Below are 20,160 nucleotides of genomic sequence, written 5' to 3' on the forward strand. Positions count from 1 at the left end.
GAAGAAAATCAGGAGGTGAGTGTTGCAGGCAATATGTACAGGGTAGGGGTGTTACGGGAAGTTGGATAGTCATGGGAGGATAAATTTCGTTTGTTCCGTCAGTGTCACCCTCTGCCTCAGTTTCCCCTCCGTAATATGACGCAATAATAGTAATCCTCATACAAGGTCATTAGGACGACTAAATGCTATATTATATGAGGAAAGCACTTAGCCAGAGACTGTAAGGTAGTAACCACTCCACGGATGTCAGCCATTGGTATTGTTTTAGATTATTAGTAGGATTGTGGGAACACCTTGAATGTGGGATCGGTCACGTGAGCCCTACCCTGTGGGTTATCGTGGGTCGCTGAAAATTTGAGCAGGGCCGTGACCCGCTGAAATAAAGCTGATCAAGTAACCTGTCTGCAATGAGAAGGGCGGATTCATAGACCTTTCCTACTAGACTTCGCTTCAATAGCTGAAAAAAAAAATCTCCAGTGCCCAGATACGGAGGAGTCGTTTAAGAAAAAAACTCTTTGATTTGTAACCAATTTCCCAGAGGGTAATCCTTTGTGCTATATTAAAAGCCGGCAGGACTGTAAAATGATAGGGTGAAGAGAGATGAGTGGTATATTAGGTTGCCAACGTACTGGTAGGAGTTCTTCAGCGAGATTACGCTCCTGACATTCTGGTATAATGGACTGCACCTTGGTTTTCTGACAAGTCCTGGGGGTTTCTTCTCTGTTGATTCTTTCGTCTTTGCTCAGAACAGCGCTGAGGCCCAGCACGTCTCTTGCTCTCCTGCCTTCTCCTCTTCCTCGCTGCCCCTTGTTTTCTGTCCTGAGACGTTAGTGGAGTAAGCTTCGCCTGGCCCGTTCCTACCTTGCTCCCGGCCCACCTACTTTGCTAAAGCGCTTAGAGCGTTCTTTCTCAGGGCTCCTGGTTCATGTAATTTAGCAGTAACTGATTACCCTCCAGGTAACGCACATAGGTGAATCCTCTTGAGATTTGTTATATCACATGATAAAAGGCTCTCCTAATTTGAGGATACTTCGTGCCCAAACTTCCCTGCCGTCCATCTTTGATTCAGCTGAGCAACAGAAAGCCTTTGTTCTGGCTCCAGAAAGGGCCATGTGGTAAATGTTTAAAAGGTTGTCGTCCAGACAGCTCAGGGCTTTCAGGAGACTTGGCAGGACTCGAGCCCCGAGAATTACCTCCTTTGGCCTCCTCTCTGGGTGGTCTGAGTGGGCCACTTGTCAAGATCCAGGCTTCTCACTGAATAAGGTGGGGGAATTTTTGGCTGTGTCCACCATCTAGGAAAACCAAGAAAGGCGAGGAGGAGGAAGAATATGGACATTACAGAGAAATACCATTCTGTTGGCTGAAACCACTGGAGAAGCTGTACCGGGGAATGAATTATTGATTCATTTATCATTTCTTTTGTAAACTTGTATTCAGTTCATGGTTGCCGTTATAGGTACTGGGGACGTAGCAATGGACGGGATGTGGGCCTTAGCCGACTAAAAATGCCAGGCAGCAAATAAGTAAAGAGATGAATCAGATATATTTGGATAGCGGTCCACGATTGAAAAAGATAAAATGTGCCATCACGAGGGCAGGTGGTCACAGATGGTCTCTTGGAAGTAAGAGAGTGAACTGTGTGGATATGTTGGAGGAGGAGGATTCCAGGCCAAGGAAACGGAAAGCACAGAGACCCAAAGGCACTTGCTTGGGGTGTTTGAGGAACAGCGGGGTAAGCTTGAGAAGCATAATTAGAAATAAAGTCCAAGAGGCCATCTGAGGCCAGATCATGTACATCATTGTAGGCTATGGTGAGGACTTGTGGTCTTCGATGGGAAGGCATTGGGGGGTTTGAGCAAGACTCTCTTTGTCATCCTCCTAGGCTTCTGATTCTAGTTCTTTTTTTTTTTTTTTTTTTTACTGTTTATTTATTTTTGAGAGAGAGAATGTAAGCACGGGAGGGACAGAGAGAGAGGGAGACAGAATCTGAAGCCGGCTTTAGGCTCTGAGCTGGCCGCACAGAGCCCGACACGGGACTCGAACCTGTGGACCAGGGGATGATGCCTTGAGGCGAAGTCAGATGCTTAATTGGCTGAACCACCCAGGTGCCCCTGATTCTAGTTCTGTCCTTGACCTGCCTGTGTGAACTGAAGTGTGCTCTTCACGGCTCAGTTTGCTGTTAAGTAAAGTGTGGATAATTAGCTTATTATCTCCAGTGACATTAAAAGAATTAGCTGCTCATTACAAAGGACTTGAGGGCTTCAGCATGAGACGTATGAGACAGAGTAATTGCCACTATTCAATATAGTCCTTATTTTATTTTATGATTTTTAATTAAAATTTTTTTCATACTTATTTTTTTAGTTTGAGAGACAGAACACAAGGAGTAGAGAGAGAGGGAGAGAGAGAGTCTCAACCAGGCTCCGCCCTGTCAGCACTAGAGCCAGAATCAGGGCTCGATCTTATGAACCATGACATCATGACCTGAGGTGACACCAAGAACCAAACACTTAACTGACTGAGCCACCCAGGCGCCCCAGTATCATCCTTATTTTAACAGCTTCCCAGAAATTGAAATCCAACATACAGGAGAGATCTTACAGATCTGTTGTTGCGGAGCCTAATTTCCATAGAAATGGCTTGCAATTCCTCACTGTACAAATTGCATTTCAAGCCTGCAAGAAATTGCTTGGAGAGGGCGGCCCCCAACCCAGGAAGGCTGCCGTGTTATTTGTTCAATGCCAATACAATTATTTGTAGATCATGAAATCATGAAAAAAAATGATGGTACAGATCCCCCGGCCTGATCCCATTTTGCAAGTGACGAAACAGAAGCAGGGTCCTGGTGAGCCGGGAGTGCTGGCTGAGAATCAAGATCGGAGGTCTTGCAGGCCATCTGCTCTCTTCCCCGGATTCACGAGCTCCCTATCACAGCTCCCCATTTAGACCGAATTGCACTGTCACAGGAAGTGATTGACTGTAATTTCAGATCCCTTTCCCTCTCTATTGTCATGGTGTGCTTTGCTAATATTGGAAGTGGCGGCAGCCACAAAACATTTTGGCTTGGTGAGGCAGCTGTACGTGAAAAAGAAATTGCATGGCTCTAATTTGACTCCGTACCGCAAATGTTTTTGCTCTGTATTTTCCCTTCCCTTGCCGCTGTCTTTGCTGCCAGTTGTGAACTCTGCAAGTGGATTCTCCTTGAGTTTCAGGTTTGACTCGCATGGCAGATTCTAATTTGGTTATAATTTTTGCCTGGGAAATGTGTTTTAATTTTTTGCCGTACGTAATTACTGTGACAGCTTTGAAAAAGGGGTGTTTTGTTCATTTGGGCACGGTATGTCATTTTAGGTTTTCTGGTCTCAGCATTTTTATTCATTTATTTACTTAAAATTATTTTTATTAAAAAATTTTTTAGAGAGAGAGTGTGAGTCAGAGCCTGAGTGGGGAGGAGCAGAGAGAGAGGGAGACAGGATCGGAAGCACGCTCCAGGCTCTGAGCTGTCAGCATAGAGCCCCACGTGAGGCTTGAACCCACGATCTATGAGATCATGACCTGAGCCGAAGTTGGAGTTTAACGGATGGAGCCACCCAGGCACTCCTATTTTTATTCTAGAGAGAGAGCACAAGCAGGGGAGAGGGGCAGGGGGAGAGAGAGAGAATCCTAAACAGGCTCAATGCTCAGCATGAAGCCCGAGCTGGTGGGGCTCGATCCAATGATCCTGGGATCATGACCTGAGCCAAAATCAAGACTCAGATGCTCAACCAACTGAGCCACCCAGCACCCTGGTCCCATGATTTATTTAAATAACAGATGTGAACCATTATCATGAAAAGAAGCAAACATACACAGTTGACTTTTGAACAATGCAGGGAAGTGGGGGGGGGCGAGTTAGGGGCACCGACCCTCTGTGAAGTTGAAAATCCCTATATAAGTTTTGGCTCCCCCAGAACTTTATTGATAACTCGTTGACCTGCAGTCTTATGGATAACAGAACCAGTCAGTTAACACATAGTTTGTATGTTATATGTATTATATACTTTATTATATACTGTATTCTTACAATAAAGTAAGCTAGAGAAAAGAAAATGGTATAAGAAAGGCATAAGGAAGAGAAAATACATCTACAGTACGGTAATGTATTTTTTGTTTTTAAAGTCCACATGTGAGTGGACCCGTGCCGTTCAAGACCGTGTTGTTCAAGAGTCAACTGTGTGTATGTATTTGTGTGTGTATCAGATCACCACTGGGATTAACGTTCTCCTTATATATGAATCTAGGTTTCTTCAGCTATAGCTCCTGTAAACTTAAGCATAGGTGAATCAAATATGAGAAATATATATGGATATATTGGGAGATCACGCATTCACAGCTTCTGTACCTTTGTAGTAATATTTGCTTGATCAGCATTGCCAAACAGAGTGATATTTTCTGTTTAGACTCCTTTCTTTTGAGCTCTTACAAACCCACATGGCCACTCCCTGAAAGAGAAGCCACAGCGTTCACCAGTCTAACCTGTTAGGGTGTTCCTTGCACTGGCGTATTGTCCTTCGTTCTAAAATCAATGATATTGAAAGAAAAGTCGAAAATAATTACAAGCATATCATTTCTCTTCACTGGTTTTCCTGAAAAGAAATGCCCCTTAAGATGTATTTTGCTTATTCATGCTATAGAAAAATAAATTGTTGATATTTCAGATACTTTGCCAGAAATTAAGTCATTTTCGAGACCGAGCTTGCCAAATAATACTCTTTCCATAATTAAAGTTCTCAAAATAGTCTGAGACTGTACTGGGTAATCAGATGGGCAATTGAAAGTGGCAAGCCTAATCTTAAAGCCAACTTCTGTAGGACAAGCAGCCTAGGAAAGCGCTTCCTCAGTAACCGCCAAAAGCCTGCGTGCGAGCCCCTTTCCATTCCCATCCATTCCCGCCCCAGAATGAATTTAGATCCCCCGTCCTGGAGGATTTTACCAGAACAGTTGCGTGACACAGTCTGCAGTCTCTGGTTTATTAAAAGAAGCATAGGCTCATCAGAGACCTCCAAATCCCCCCTTTAACCTCTTTGATCAGGTCTAAGGCTTTGTAAAGGAGCCTAGAGGGCCAGCAGGAACGAATCTGTCTATCCCTTCTCTGCACTCCGGCGCGTTTCGGTATGAGTTGTTAGCAAAAGGTTCCTCCTTAATTGTTGTGGATGCCTGATTCCAAATCACAATCCCATTGGGCTTATTGACTCAGATCTCGGCATCCAGGGCACTCGGGGGACAAGTGGGAGTCGACCAGTGACTCTCCCTGTGTCCCTGTGAGGACATTCTAAGCGGGGCTTCCAGAAGTGAGGACGTGGAACAGTATATAGGTGAGTGCGCTGAGGTGTGCAGGTGAGATGAAAATATATGATGAAGCCATGCATATGTGCATACATTTTGTATTAATTTTTTGGCTGTACAACAGTCTTTAATTTGCTTCAGACTTCTAAAGTATTTTTATATTTGTACTTGGAAATGTGGTGACGTGAACGGAATTATGAGGACCCACTCATGGTTTTGTAGTTAAATGGGGAAAAGGACGCTACAGATACAAAAATGCTTTATAAACTTGATTTTTTTTAAAGTTTATTTTCAGTTATATTGAGGGAGAGATAGCAAGCAGGCAGAGGGAGGGCAAGAGAGGGAGGGAGACAGACTCCCAAGCTGGGTCCGTGTCATTAGCACAGACTGCCCCCAACGAGAGGCTCGAACTCAAAAACTGCAAGATCACGACCTGAGCCAAAATCAAGAGTTGGGCGCTTAACTGAGCCACCCAGGTGCCATTGCTTCACAAACTATAGGGCTCACTTAGAGCATGCAACTCTTGATCTCGGGGTTGTCAGTTCGGGCCCCATGTTGTGTGTAGAGATTCCTTAAAAATCTTTAAAAAAGAAGTGTTAAAATGTATTAAGAAATTTAAAAACAGCAACAAAAAAACAAGGTCTTCTCTAGATTAACTAAGAGAAAATCGCTTGGCTTGAAATTTTTCATCTTAAAAAAGTGAAGATAATTGTAATTCCTAATAGCTTCTCAGAGTTGTCTGAAGATTATCCAGATGCAATGATTTTTAGTTCAAACACGCTGTTCAAATGCATTGCACACGTAACAAATGTATCATTGCTGGTTTTCCCCAATAGGTATTCAAGAGACGGTATTTTTACTTGACTCAACTTCCGGATGGTTCATATATTCTCAATTCCTATAAAGATGAGAAAAATTCAAAAGAATCTAAAGGTTGCATCTACCTGGACGCCTGCATTGACGTTGTTCAGGTAAGGCCACAGATATTATCTTTTCTTCTCTTTCTTCTTATGTTTTTAATGTTTATTTATTTTTTGAGAGAGAGAGCCCATGCGTGCTTGTGCATGCACGCACACACACACACTCTCCAGGGAGGGGGCAGAGAGAGGGAGACAGATGATCAGAAGCAAACTCAGCACTGATGCGGGGATCGAGCTCACGAACTGTGAGACCATGACCTGAGCCAAAGTCAGGCGCTTAACCAACTGAGCCAGCCAGGCGCCCCTTCTTCTCTTTCTTGAAGAAGGTTATCAATCAGCTATTCAGAACCTCAGCATTTTTCTTTTCTGGTCACTGGCATCTCCATCCACCAAAACATTTATACTAGGAACCTCAGACTCTTCTTCAGTGCCCTGTCCTTGCTGTGCCAATATTCAGTTGGAGTCTGGCTCCAATGTGCTGCTTGATCTCTTCCATTTTGTCCATTCCCTTCCTCTGGTTCTCCCTTTTGTCTACTCTTGCCTGGAGTTTTGCCTTCCTGCCTTCTGATTTGTTATCTTGCAGCAGCCTGTCTTCTTGAGACATAGATGGGGTCCTTTATTTGTCTACTTAAAACCTTTTGGCTCTTGATTTATTATCTTGCAGCGGGGGAGCTGGAGCTCTTAATGTGACCTTGCAGGTCATGGTGATTTGGTCTCACCCCACTTTCTAACCTCATGCCCCCTGCACCCCTTCATACAGTTCATGTTCTACTCACTCCACAGGGTTTCACATGTGTTTGCTTTTCCTCCATTTGTTTCTCTGTTTGGCATACACTTTCCCCTTCTGTGTCTGTTTGAACCTTATCTCTTGAGACTCCGCTCAAAGGGCACTTAGACCATAAAACATTTTCTGTTTCTTTTTTCACTCTCATGCCCACCAAGTGGCACAAAGCCCCCCTCACCTGTGCACCACTTCACTTCTTCCTCTATCCTAGAGCTGAATCATCTGCTCATTTGAGGTTCATTCTTTGTGTTCCTTTGGGGATTAGAGGGACCGTGTCTAATTCATGTCTCTGTCACTTGTAATAATTAGCAGTGTTGTGCACTGAGTAGAGACTTCACAAATGTTTGCTCATTTGAATTACTGAGGGGGCTTGGACAAAGATGCATTGGGATACAGGGCAAACAGATGGTCTAAAAAGGAAGTGGATTGGTCAGGAGATGGAGGAGCCATTAGTACAGAGCCAAGGTGGTGTGGTTGACTTAGCTGATGAAAAGGCAGGAGATGCTGGTTCAGTGTCCTCCTCATACCCAAGTCTTATTGTCAATCCCACTTACCCTTAATTCCACTCAAATGACCTTGTCATGCAGATCCAGTAAAAAACACCTTAAAAAAATCTAAAGATCTGGGGCACCTGGGTGGCTCAGTCGGTTAAGCATCTGGTTTTTGATTTTGGCTCAGGTCCTGATCTCACTGTTCGTGAGTTTGAGCCCCATGTCGGGATCTGTGCTGATAGCACAGAGGCTGCTTGGGATTCTCTCTCTCCCTCTCTCTCCGCCCTTACGTGGCTTGCATGCACGCATGTGTATGCTCACACACGCATGCTCCTTCCCTCCCTCCCTCCCCCCCCCTCTCTCAAAGAAACATTTTAAAAAATATATAAAGATCTATGTGAATAAAAGGTACCTATATATAGACAGCTACAGCATTGTTATCTTACTGGAAGAATGAAGGTACGAGATTCCCAGATTTTCTCAGTTAGCTCCAGTCCAGATTGACCTTCCTTTGTAATGTTCCCAGCCTCTGCTTTCTCCTTGCATTTACGATGCCCCCTCCCAAATATTTTCAAATCTATAAATCTTTATGACTTGCTACAGCTGTTTAATTTCGTCCTTTACTATCCTTTGAAGATGAGAAAGAGGAACTTTCTGGATTCCTTCTTGAATGATGACCACATAGTGGAAAATTATTGATTCATGAACGTTTCTTGAAATTAATGCAGAGGTATTAGGGAGGGGGGAGAGTGTGTCATTTCTTTTGTCATGCTAGAGAAGGTGGTAATGTAAAAGAATGTGGCCTCCCGTTTGAGGAGAGGAGGAGGCTTTTATTTTCCTTCTGTGTTAGTATTCAGCATAGGTCATTCCTATAATTTTTGCTGAGGGCCACAATTTAATGTGAATTAACTATAGTCTTCTTTTATGCGATTGGGATGCATTTCATGTTATGCACGGTAATGTGAATTAGGTATTGATACCTCGTTTTATGGCATGTAAAGCCAGGTTTATTTCAAATCACGTTTGAGCTTGTTTTCAAGGGCTGATTTTGAAAATCTGTAAATATGCAAGACAAACTTTAAGCATAGTAGGAAGAGTTAAAAGCATTTGCTTATTTTGATGGTGGTAGTTCAATTCTCTAGATGGGAAAGATGGGAAAAAGGCCTTAAGTGATAATACTTAGTCAATAAGTAATATCTTATGGGGCGCCTGGGTGGCTCAGTCGGTTACGTGGCTGACCTCGGCTCAGGTCATGATCTCATGGTTCGTGAGTTCGAGCCTCGCGTTGGGCTCTGTGCTGACTTCTGGAAGCCTGGAGCTTGCTTCGGATTCTGTCTCTCCCTCTCTCTGCCCCTCCCCTGCTCGCACTCTGTCTCTTTCTCTCTTCCTCAAAATAAATAAACGCTAAAAAACTGAAAAAAAAAAAAACAAGTAATATCTTATGCCAGCTTTGTGCATATACCACTTCACCCAGCATAGAGAGGAATAAAAATGGCACATTTGACATGGTCTTTCATCATCTGGGGGTTTCTGTTTCTTGTTGCAAGAAGCAATTCTTTCACGACAGGATTGACGTACATATGTGCTGAGCGGAGGTAAACATAAATAAACTAATGACATCTAACATCGAAAGGGTAACCAAATGACCTGAACCCACGCTTTTTCCTTTCTTTTTTCTCCAGTGCCCCAAAATGCGCCGCCATGCATTCGAACTCAAGATGTTAGATAAGTATAGCCATTATCTGGCTGCTGAAACTGAACAGGAAATGGAGGAATGGTTGCTAACTTTGAAAAAGATTATTCAGATCAATACCGACAGTTTAGTGCAAGAGAAAAAGGAGCCGGTAGAAACAACGCAAGGTCAGAATTTTTAAATGCTTCATTATCGAGGTAGAGCTGTTATCTTCACTCCATGGGAACGCCCTTTGTGTAGGGTGAATACAGAACTCTTAATCTTGAAGGCTGACCTACTTCCTCATTAAAAGTGACTATGGAAGTTGATAGATTCTCTTTCTTTCTTTCTTCTTCTTTTTTTTGAAGTGTTGATGCTGCATGGGCTCTGACACATGAAATATAACCAGACCAAGATGGATAGGGAATTCATGGCAGATTGTCAAAAGTCCACTAATGTCTTCCCTATGCTTTCATAATCAAAATTCTTTGCAGTAAATCTAGTACGAGAGGATGGGTTGGGAGAGATAGTTAGGATATTCTTCTTAGGTGATTAGTAATGGTCCGCATGCTTTGACCATCTGCTTTTAATGAATTTGCAGAAGATGAAACTAGCAGCCAAGGAAAAGCTGAGAACATCATGGCCAGCTTGGAAAGGAGTATGCATCCGGAACTGATGAAGGTACATCTTTCTTCTGGCAACTTGCCTTCAACTGAGACAATACAGGATTAACTCTTAGTTGTAATGCTGGATTCCATTTGGCAATGTCATTTCTGAGTTGAAAACCACAGCAATTAATGAAGCAGGTAGAGACTGTAAGAGAAAAGTTACACTCCTACAGTTGGAGTTATAAGGGCCTACGACCAGTGTGGAACATTTTTTCCCCGCTAGATGACGGGAGGTACTTTTACATGTTTGTGTCTTTATTAATGGCATTCATAAAATATTCATTCATTCAAGGGGCTCTTGATGCAGATTGAACACGATATTCAATCTAAGGATCTGCAGATGTTAATTTCATATGCAAATCACATATTCTGTCTATATGTAAATAAATATACGTAAATGAGAGAAAGACTTTGGTGACCAGACATCATTTGTGTTAATTACTGCACTCTTTGACGTTTGAAATGAGCTGATTTAGAAAGCATAGAGGCAATGATCTTACCTATCTCCGTAGGCTATATATTTTACTCTGTGGACTCTATACTATCTATAGCTTATACCCCATTTATTCATTTAAATCCTTGTTAAACCTATTGATATTTTTACTTGATTCCTCTTCCCGGACTACTTAGAATTTATTTTTTTCTTCTTGAAATTCACGCCTTTCTTAAAAGAAAAAACTTTCCCTTCTTGTAAACTTCACAGCTATTTTCCAAAACTGAGGAACACGCTGATCAAGGTTTTCTATGGTTTTGTCGAGTTTAACGTATCCTTTTGGAGTTTTTGAGATTCCAGGCTGTACAGCCCTTTATGTTTTTTCTCAAGTGACGGAATCAAATTTTATGTATCCTACCCCATGGCCAGCGCCGTGGCTGTGGGGAAGATGGGGTTTTGTCATTTGTTTTTCTTTTGCAGTCACATCTCTTATATGTGTACGTTTTTTTGTACTACGGTGTGTTGATCAAGATTCTTGATGTTATGAGAGCCACATAGGAGGTATAAGAACCTGATCTATAGCTTATTGTGGATCATAGTGATGGTGACTCTCCTCCCAGCACATGTTTTTTTTCTTTGAATCTATTTTAAGCTACATGGAACTGGGGAATCATGTATTTTTGAAGATCTGTCAGAGGGTAGTTTCACAAACTAAGTTTTTCTTTTATTTTAAATAATCTCTACACGCACCATGGGGCTTGAACTCACGACCCCGAGATCCGGAATCGCCTTCTCTCCCAACTGAGCCAGCCAGGCACCCTACCCAAACTAGATATTTCAACGTCATTGAGTCTGGTTTTGAAGGAAATGAAGTAATGGTTGCTGTGTGTTATTTTTAATTTCAGTATGGCAGAGAAACCGAGCAGCTAAATAAACTCAGCAGAGGGGACGGAAGACAGAATCTGTTTTCTTTTGATTCAGAAGTCCAGGTATCAGTGACCTATTTCTTTAAATAATCATAGACTGATTGCTCATTCAGGTAAACAACATCTGTGAAATGTTGAAACCATTGGTGTTTTGTACCACCGGGCCGTACCTGTTGTTTTAGATTTGTCATGCTCGCTTTGAACAGGTAGCTTAACAGTGAACTTCCCTCAAGAGGACTGTCACATATGCAAATAGCTTGAGACTGAAGACACATGTTTTTCTTTTCTTCCTTCCCTATATTCTTTTTAGTTCATCTCACTCCTCAAAAGCGATAAATGAAAGAACCTTTGAAGATGGTTCCTATGTTCTCTCTTTTTTTTTAATTTTTAAAAAAAATTTTTTTTAAATGTTTTATTTATTTTTGATACAGGAGAGACAGAGCATGAGAGGGGGAGGGGTAGAGAGAGGAGACACAGAACCGGAAGCAGGCTCCAGGCTCTGAGCTAGCTGTCAGCATAGAGCCTGACGCGGGGCTCGAACCCACAAACGTGAGATCTGACCTGAGCCGAAGTCGGAGGCTTAACCAACTGAGCCACCCAGGCGCCCCCTTATGCTCTTTTTTAACCCATTAAATGCAAGTGTGACCTAGAGGCATCAGATCTCTGGGGTAGAAAGAACACCAGGTCCTTTGAGAAATGTGATTGATTTTCCACTCCCGATGTTCGTTTCTGGCTTGACCCCACTTCAAGGGCAGGTAGTGCAGGGACGTGCTGGTTTAGGTGCCTTTGTGTATTTTAACCTCTTTCATGAGAGCGAGTCACCTTTTGTACGAAGACCTATGCAGTTCATATGTAATTCCATATTTTCTCATTGAAATGCTGATTTATTTAAATGGAAAAATTCAATACTATGTAAGTATTACAAATATTTTTCTTTTTTAAAAAATCTATTTGTTTTGAGAGAGAGTAGGGCAGAGGGAGGAGAGACACAGAGAGAAAGAGAGAGAATGAATGAATGAATGAATCCCAAGCACGCTCCACGCTCAGCTCAGAGCCTGTTGCGGGGCTTGATCTCATGACTGAGATCATGATCTGAGCTGAAATCAAGAGTCAGACACTTAACCAGCTGAGCCACCAGGCACCCCTACAAATATTTTTCTTAACCCATTTCACGAGAAAATGAAATTATTTGGGGGGAAAGACAGATTCTTTTTCCATTTTTGTCTACATGAGATTTATAATTAAAATTTGGGGATTTTTAAAAATTTTTTTATTTTTGAGAGACAGAGATAGCGTGAGCAGGGGAGGGTCAGAGAGAGAGGGAAACACAGAATCAGAAGCAGGCTCCAGGCTCTGAGCCAGCTGTCAGCACAGAGCCCGACGCGGGGCTTGAACCCACGAACCATGAGATCATGACCTGAGCCCAAGCCGGATGCTTAACCAACTGAGCCACCCAGGCCCCCCTTGAGGATTTTTTTTGAGGTCAAAAAGTTTGCATTATGTAAGAATTTATGGTTTTTTTTTTCCGCAGTGAAAATGGAGCATAAAAATATAATTTGGGGAAGATTGATTTTATTGTTTATGCTTTGAACGATTTTTTAGTTGTTTTTTTTATTTTTAGTTTGAAATGGGAAAATTATATAGTCTATAAATAATGCAGACATTTTTCCTTAATAAAACTACCACACAAGAAAAAAACTATTTCGGGGGAAATTTTTCTAAAAATGTTTGATCTCCTTTTTTCTTTCTTATTTTTTCTGTTGATTTTTATTTATTTATAAATGTTTATTTTTGAGAGAGAGCCCAAGTTGAACAGGGGCAGAGAGAGAGGGGGGAGACACAGAATCTGAAGCAGGCTCCAGGCTCTGAGCTGTCAGCACAGAGCCCAACACGGGACTCGAACTCACGAAACCATGAGATCACGACCTGAGCCAAAAGTGAGTGTCGGACGCTTAATTGACAGAGCCACCTAGGCGCCCCTCTCCTACTTTTTCCCCATAGCAGTATTATATGGCTTGTGTAAGTTATGTGATTAAAAAACAATAAAAAGGTACAGTAGGGCCTTTGGAGTTGGTTCGAAGATACTCATTCAGAAAGTTGCTGGTTACAAACAAGTCTGAGCCGTTCATAGAGCCCCCCCTCTACTCCCCCCGCCTCATGATTGGGCTCTAATTGGACATGTCAGGCTCTTTCCTTGTATACAAAGGAGCCAATTGACTGTGGTTGAAACTCAATCCAATATCTTTAAAAAACTTTGTGGTGTTGTGTTTTTGTGGTCCTGCAACTGCGCTCAGGCATAAAAGCAGTTATCAGTGAGCTAGATCGTCAGGGAAGAACTCACCATTCTAGTGACAGCTTGAAGCCCAAAACCGTGGAATTTCATGTCCATTAGGGAAGGCAGTGTCCTCACAGAGAAACCTGGGTTCCGCGTGTGGCATGCCTTTTCTGGGTGAGGTGCTCTGGTATGCCATCAGCCCGGCTTCTCTTTGAACCACAGCATGATGTTTCGAGAGAGATTTTCTACCACTGACCTTAGAGCAGAAAGCAACACTGGCCGACCGAAGAGGGGTGGCTCCACCTCGGAAAACCTAGGGGAGGCCCTGCGTCCCGGCCACTGGACTTGGGGGCCTCAGAGGGAAAGGATTTTGGGGCTGGGGTGGTTTAGTCCAGTTTTTCTCACATTCTACTGTCTCCGTGAGCTAGAAAGGAGAGCAGATAAATGGGCGGAAATGAGAATTGATCTCCATGGCAATGACGGGCCTCTGCTGGCTTGACAGATAAGTTTTCAAGAGGGAGCTGTCTAGTGCCGCACGTTTGTGCTCAGTTTGTAGATAAATGGACTCGTGGGGGAAAATGGTGCTTTAACATATGAATATCCTACTTAGGCCCCTTTAAGGAGCATTTTTTGTCAGTGAGGCAGGCTAGGTCAGAACGGCTATAATTATCCAAGCCTCTTCGGGCACAATACCTGTTTTGGCTTGAAAGACTTAGGCAACTGAGAAGTCTTGTGTTTCTTGGCTTGAGGTGTCTACGTTGGCAGTGAATTCTACTCCGATTCACCGAGTTGTCTCCTGCCTGCCGGGTCTCTAATCTTGTAGGATGGAAGCCTGAGCTGTGGGAGCTGAGGAGGAGGATTCTAGGAGTTTCTTTGAGGGACAGATTCCTCCCTTGCCGAGAAGAATTCCTTGACTCCCGATAATCTGTTTATAAAACTTAAACAAAAGTTTTTGAAATACCCATAATTCAAAAAACATCTCTCTCTGGCAACCAGAGCTGTTAGAAGCTGAGCTCATTGTTTGTCACTTTTCAAAGCAGACGCCTCTCCCTCTGTTCATCACTGAAATGTAGGTGGTCCCCGGGGTCTAGTTACCGCTTAGTAACCTCACCTCCAACTGCACACATCCCACGTGGAGCTCACCATCTCTACTCACCCTCCCCCGTACCTGCTATACCTTTTTATTCCGCAGCTGAGTTCATAACCGCACAGCCTACTGAATCGTCTAAGTTCGAGACCACCGTGTTATTTGGATGCCCTCATGGCCATTCGTGGCAGTTTTGCCCCTTGCATGCCTCATAAAAGACAAAAAAAAAATCTCTATTATCCTGGAACCTACGTTTTGTGGGGAAGGCCCATAGCAGCTAAGTACATACAAGAAAAGTCGTGTTAGAAAACCTAAATCAAGGATGGAGAGTATATAGACGTCAGAGTGTGCAGTTCTCTATAGGGAGTTAAGGAAGGTCTCTGGAAATGCCAGTTGGTCAGAGACCTGAATGAAATTAGGGAGTCAGGCATGCATCCAACTGACAGAACAGCAAGTACAAAGGCCCTGAGGTGGGAGTGTACTTGGTGTGTTGGAGAAATAACCAAGGAGGCCAGTGTGGCTGGAACAGAGTGTGGGGGTGGGGGGAGGCAAGAGAGGTGGGGAGGTGGAGTCAGGGGAGTCGAGGGAGGTAGGGACTCCTGTCCTATAGGGCTTTGTGGGCCGTGGTACACACTTGCGTCTTTTCCAATGCCTTAGATCAGAGTCTCATCATTTCCTTCTAGGATTTCTCTGTCGGTGTTTGAACCTTAGTGTAAGAGCTCTACAAAGGCTTACTGAGTGAAAAAAAAAATAAAAAGAGTTCAAATGAAGTGTGGAAGAGAACTGTAGGATTCTGAGGTTTTTACATAAAGACCTATCTATATTCCTATGAATCCGATTTTTAACAAAGCGACTCCTTCTCCTCTGTTTTGTAGAGGTTGGACTTTTCAGGAATCGAACCGGATATAAAGCCATTTGAGGAAAAGTGCAATAAACGTTTCCTGGTAAATTGCCATGATTTAACGTTCAATATCTTGGGTCAAGTTGGAGAGCACGCAAGAGGACCAGCAACAAATGTATGTACGACTTGGCCTTCCGTGCCCCTTAAAGCAGGGCATTGAGGAAATGCTGTTCTGGTTTTATTACTAGAACGAGTTTCCGGGTGAGAGTCCCATCGCCGCACGCTATGATAAATCAGACACAGAGGCATCTCGCAGATGCCTCTCTTTTGCCGAAATATGAATATGATTTCATCTTGAGAGGATTCCGGAACATTGTGATGTATTCAAAATAGCAGATAGAGTAGGCTCTTGCCGATTAACCCTTTATATGCGAAAGAACCCTTTTCCAGAACCTGGAAAAGCCTCGATTGGCTCATCATGGTGTGAATTCATTTTGTTCTTCACGGAAAATACTAACTATTAGCCGTCATGGATCATTTGAGTTAGTCAGAAATACTTGAAACCGTAAATGTTAAATCACCAAACAGACAGCATTTCCTGCTCATCTTTATTTTTTTGGTTCCAGTTTTGCCTTTGAAAATTATCCACAATGAGGATTTCATCCCTTCCAAAGTGGCTGAAATGCACTAGCAGACATTCTGCATATAAAGGGTTAATCTTTATGCCGCTTGGCACAAAATTTCTCTTTGTGACCGGCTTTCAAATACCATGTATAAGGAGGAATCGCGTCTTCCCAAACTGCTGATTGGGCAAAGCTTTTGTCAAATAATTCAATGTTGATGGATATTAGCTCTTATTAGATGTATAATCGAGTAACATAACAGAAGGGAAGGTTTTGGTCTATTCTACAATATTGGCATTGTTTTTCAGTAATATCAAGAAACCTACAGAGAATTACACATTATTCACAGAACAATTGATGTTCCTTAAAGGCGCCTTCGGATTTTGACGCGTTAAAAAAAATCTATAACTTGTAAAATTATGTATGCCTGACCAAAGCTAACCTTTGATAGCCTGCTATTTCAGAATATTCCTTCTATGCAAACGAGCCCGAATGCCATTTTAGCTAAGCGTTAAGCTCCGAAAAGAAAGCTCCTCCCAGAGCCTCAAGGAATAAAAATATCATTTTGTCATTTGCTTCTGTCCCGCACCCCACTGAAGTGTCTTGGCTTCAAAATGCCCTCGTTTCTGTTCCAGGTTGAACCCTTTTTTATCAGTCTTGCTTTATTTGACGTAAAGAACAATTGTAAGATTTCAGCTGACTTCCACATCGACCTGAATCCTCCGTCTGTCCGTGAAATGCTGTGGGGCGGTTCTACCCAACTGGCCGCCGATGGGCCCTGGAGAAGCTCTTCACCGGAGTCTTTTATTCATGGAATTGCCGAATCCCAGTTACGCTACATAAAGCAGGTAGGGAGTGATCTGCTAGGCTTCAGAATACGAAACAGAAACCCCGTTGGGCTGGTTCATCCATTCAGATGGATGTTTTCATGGGCATCTCTTTTTTCTTTTTTCAATTTTTTTATGTTTGTTTATTTTTGAGAGAGAGAGAGAGAGACAGAGCACGAACAGGGAGGGGCAGAGAGAGAGAGGGAGACCCAGAATCTGAAGCAGGCTCCAGGCTCCAAGCTGTCAGTACAGAGCCCAACACGGGGCTTGAGCTCCTGAACTGAGATCATGATCTGAGCCGAAGTCAGAAGCTCAATCCACTGAGTCACCCGGGCGCCCCTCATGGGCGTCTCATGTAAAGGTATGCGGCTAGGTGTTTTTCCCTGGGGACTGAAGGTAGCGAGAGGGACAGAATGGAACCAGCCTGTGCTAGCAGTGGGTCCACAAAATCACCTTTTCAGCGGGACCACGACGTGAGTCTCGGAGGCATTTTGTGAGCTGGAATGAAGGTGACACATACAGGCACAGACACCCCCGCCACACACACTTGGGCCTACTTCTGAGCAAGGCAAGCCCGAAAGGCTTATTTCTTTGAAGAAAAAAATTGATCCTGCCATCCTCTCCTGTCCCTAATTCCCATTTCCGTTAGGAGTAGGTAGCTTGGTTTTGGTTTTGGTTTTTATCCGGATGCGCAGTCTTTATTTCAGAGATTTCTTAAAATACCATTAGCTTTTTCCTTAGCTTTTTGTGTTTCTTAATTTTTGAGGGAGAGACAGAGAGATTGTGAGCAGGGGAGGAGTAAGGGGGTGGGGGGATGGAGGATCAGAAGCAGGCTCTCCACTGACAGCAGCGAGCTCGATGCGGGGATCGAACTCGAATACCATAAGTTCATGAGCTGAGCCGAAGTCAGGTGCTCAACCAACTGAGCCACCCAGGCTCCCCTTCCTCAGATTAAAAAAAAATTTTTTTAAGTATTCTCTACACCCAGGGTGAGGTTCGAACTCACAACCCTGAGATCAAGAGTCTTGTGGTCTTCCGACTGAGCCAGCTTTGTGCCCCTCATTAGATTTTTCCTTATGACACGAGCAGAGGTCACCCCCTTGCAGAAGCTTAGGACCTGTGTACAGAACCTTACAGAGCAGAGGATAGCCCTGTAGCCGAAGCCTGACAATTGACTAGAGGATGGAGTTCTGAGCGGACTCCCTGAGGAAAAGGACATTCGGCAAGGAAGGGAGGGTACCCATCTGAATGAAACGTCAACCACCATCAGGGCAAGTCTTGTGATGGTCACAGATCACAGGCTCTGTGTTTGGAAGGTTCGAGAACAACCTCGGGGCTCCATGCACCTATCTGGCTACACCCCTGGTTGAGGTGCCATTAGGTCAGTGTCCCTCAAATCCCTGGCCAGCCAAACCCTCATGGCGAAAGGTCCCCCCACGGACGATCAGATTCCTCTAGAAATCATTCCTGTCGGCGGCTTGGTGGTGAACGCCCCAAAGCCACTCAGTCTCCCATGTCGTCTGGAGTTTAAGCGCTTCATTTGTGAGCTGGCGTTGTTCATGCCGACCCCGCGTGAATAGGTATTTTAATGGAGCATAAAGGCTCTTTATACGCGGAGTTCTGGTTGCAAAGCAGCAGGAAGGAGCTGTTGATGTCACATACGTAATGCTGTGTCCTTCGGTCCTATCTGGTGCAAAGAAACCCCTTCACAGCAAGCCTGGTGCCTCGCTGGCATTTTGACCTCTGACCAGACTGGAGGCCATGCGAGGTTACAAAGAGCAGAATTGATGGGCTTCCTTCCTGACTTTTGCAACTCAGGAAACTGGAATGTGGCATAGAGTTTAAATTTCTTTTTTTTTTTCTTTTTGACGTTTGTTTTTGAGAGAGACAGAGACAGAGTGTAAGCCGGGGGGGGAGGGGCAGAGAGAGGAAGACACAGAATCCGAAGCAGGCTCCAGGCTCTGAGGTGTCAGCACAGAGCCCAGTGTGGGGCTCTAACTACTGAACTGTGAGATCATGACCTGAGCTGAAGTCGGACGCTTCACTGACTGAGCCACCCAGGCGCCCCTAAATTTCCTTTCTTTTCAATGCTTTTTTTTTTTTTGAGAGAAAGAAAGAGCAAGGGCAGGGGAGGGTTGGAGAGAGAGGGAGTCACAGAATCTGAAGGAGGCTCCTGGCTCTGAGATGTCAGCACAGAGCTCAATGTGGGTCTTGAACTCACGAACTGTGAGATCATGACCCGAGCTGATGTTGGACGCTTAACTGAGCCACTCAGGTACCCCTCTTTTTTTTTTTTTAACATTTATTTATTTTTGAGAGAGAGAGAGCACGAGCGCTCAAGTCAGGGAAGGGCATAGAGGGAGGGGGAGAGGGAAAGAATCCCAAGCAGGCTCCATGATGTTAGCACAGAGCCCGATGGAGGGCTCAAACTCACGAACCATGAGATCATGTCAGCTGAAATCAAGAGTCGGAGGTTCAACCAACCGACTGAGTCAGCCAGGGGCCTCCTGGGTCATTCACATTGTTGAAGGCTAATTTGGTATTTCACGGACTTTGCTAACCAGGATATTTGTAATTTGGGGGGATCATAAATAACACTGCATTGAACATGCATGTGCATGCATGTTACCTCACTTGCTGAATTATCTCCTTAGAATAAATACCGAGCACCAGGGTTTCCTGGGTTCAGGGTTACAGATTGCTGAATGGTAGGGGAAGACTTTACACGTACAACTTCCTTCCCTCTTTGGACTTTCCCCACGTTGCCTCTTTAGTTTGTTACTCAGATGATAGTTGTCACATATGTGAAACTCACCACTGCAGCATATGCTTCTATAAAAGATTGAGCAAGGGACGCCTAGATTGGCTCAGGTCCTGATCTCGAGGTTTGTGAGTTCGAGCCCTGCATTGGGTTCACTGCTGTCCACGCAGAACCCGCTTCGGATCCTCTGTCTCCCTCTCTCTTTGCCCCTCCCCTGCTCGCCCTTTCTCTCTCTCTCTCTCTAAAATAAATAAACATTAAAAAAATGATTGAGCAAGTACACTTTAAAAGTACTTAAGAGTCTGCTGTGGGATTATGTGTAATATTTCCTGCACCGTATCCAAGAAGTCCTTTTAAGCCAATGACTATTTTACTGTATTACTTCCCCATACTCAGCTTGTACGTTCAAGGCATGCAGTTTAAATTGGGGTCATGGGCGTCATCACACCTGTAATCTAGGTCAGGAAGAAAATCAACAGGTTTTTTTTTTTTCCCCCCAATATCTCTGGTTTGCCAGAATTTTCCAC

At 43.8% G+C, this 20,160-nt stretch overlaps 1 protein-coding gene across 5 annotated transcripts in view; it reads left to right on the forward strand.

Moving 5' to 3' along the window:
- Positions 1 to 20,160, forward strand: part of DOCK11 (dedicator of cytokinesis 11) — a 203,363-nt gene that overhangs the window by 65,561 nt on the left and 117,642 nt on the right. For all 5 annotated transcript variants that reach the window (XM_029930644.1, XM_029930646.1, XM_029930645.1 and 2 more), the window contains exons 7-12: positions 6,162 to 6,296; positions 9,203 to 9,380; positions 9,794 to 9,873; positions 11,199 to 11,282; positions 15,457 to 15,597; positions 16,681 to 16,893. In XM_029930644.1, coding sequence (XP_029786504.1) covers positions 6,162 to 6,296; positions 9,203 to 9,380; positions 9,794 to 9,873; positions 11,199 to 11,282; positions 15,457 to 15,597; positions 16,681 to 16,893 — 831 coding nt within the window. The remainder of the gene's footprint in view (positions 1 to 6,161; positions 6,297 to 9,202; positions 9,381 to 9,793; positions 9,874 to 11,198; positions 11,283 to 15,456; positions 15,598 to 16,680; positions 16,894 to 20,160) is intronic.

The sequence above is a fragment of the Suricata suricatta genome, chromosome X, assembly GCF_006229205.1.
Source record: "Suricata suricatta isolate VVHF042 chromosome X, meerkat_22Aug2017_6uvM2_HiC, whole genome shotgun sequence".
In the NCBI taxonomy this organism is placed as follows: Eukaryota; Metazoa; Chordata; class Mammalia; order Carnivora; family Herpestidae; genus Suricata; species Suricata suricatta.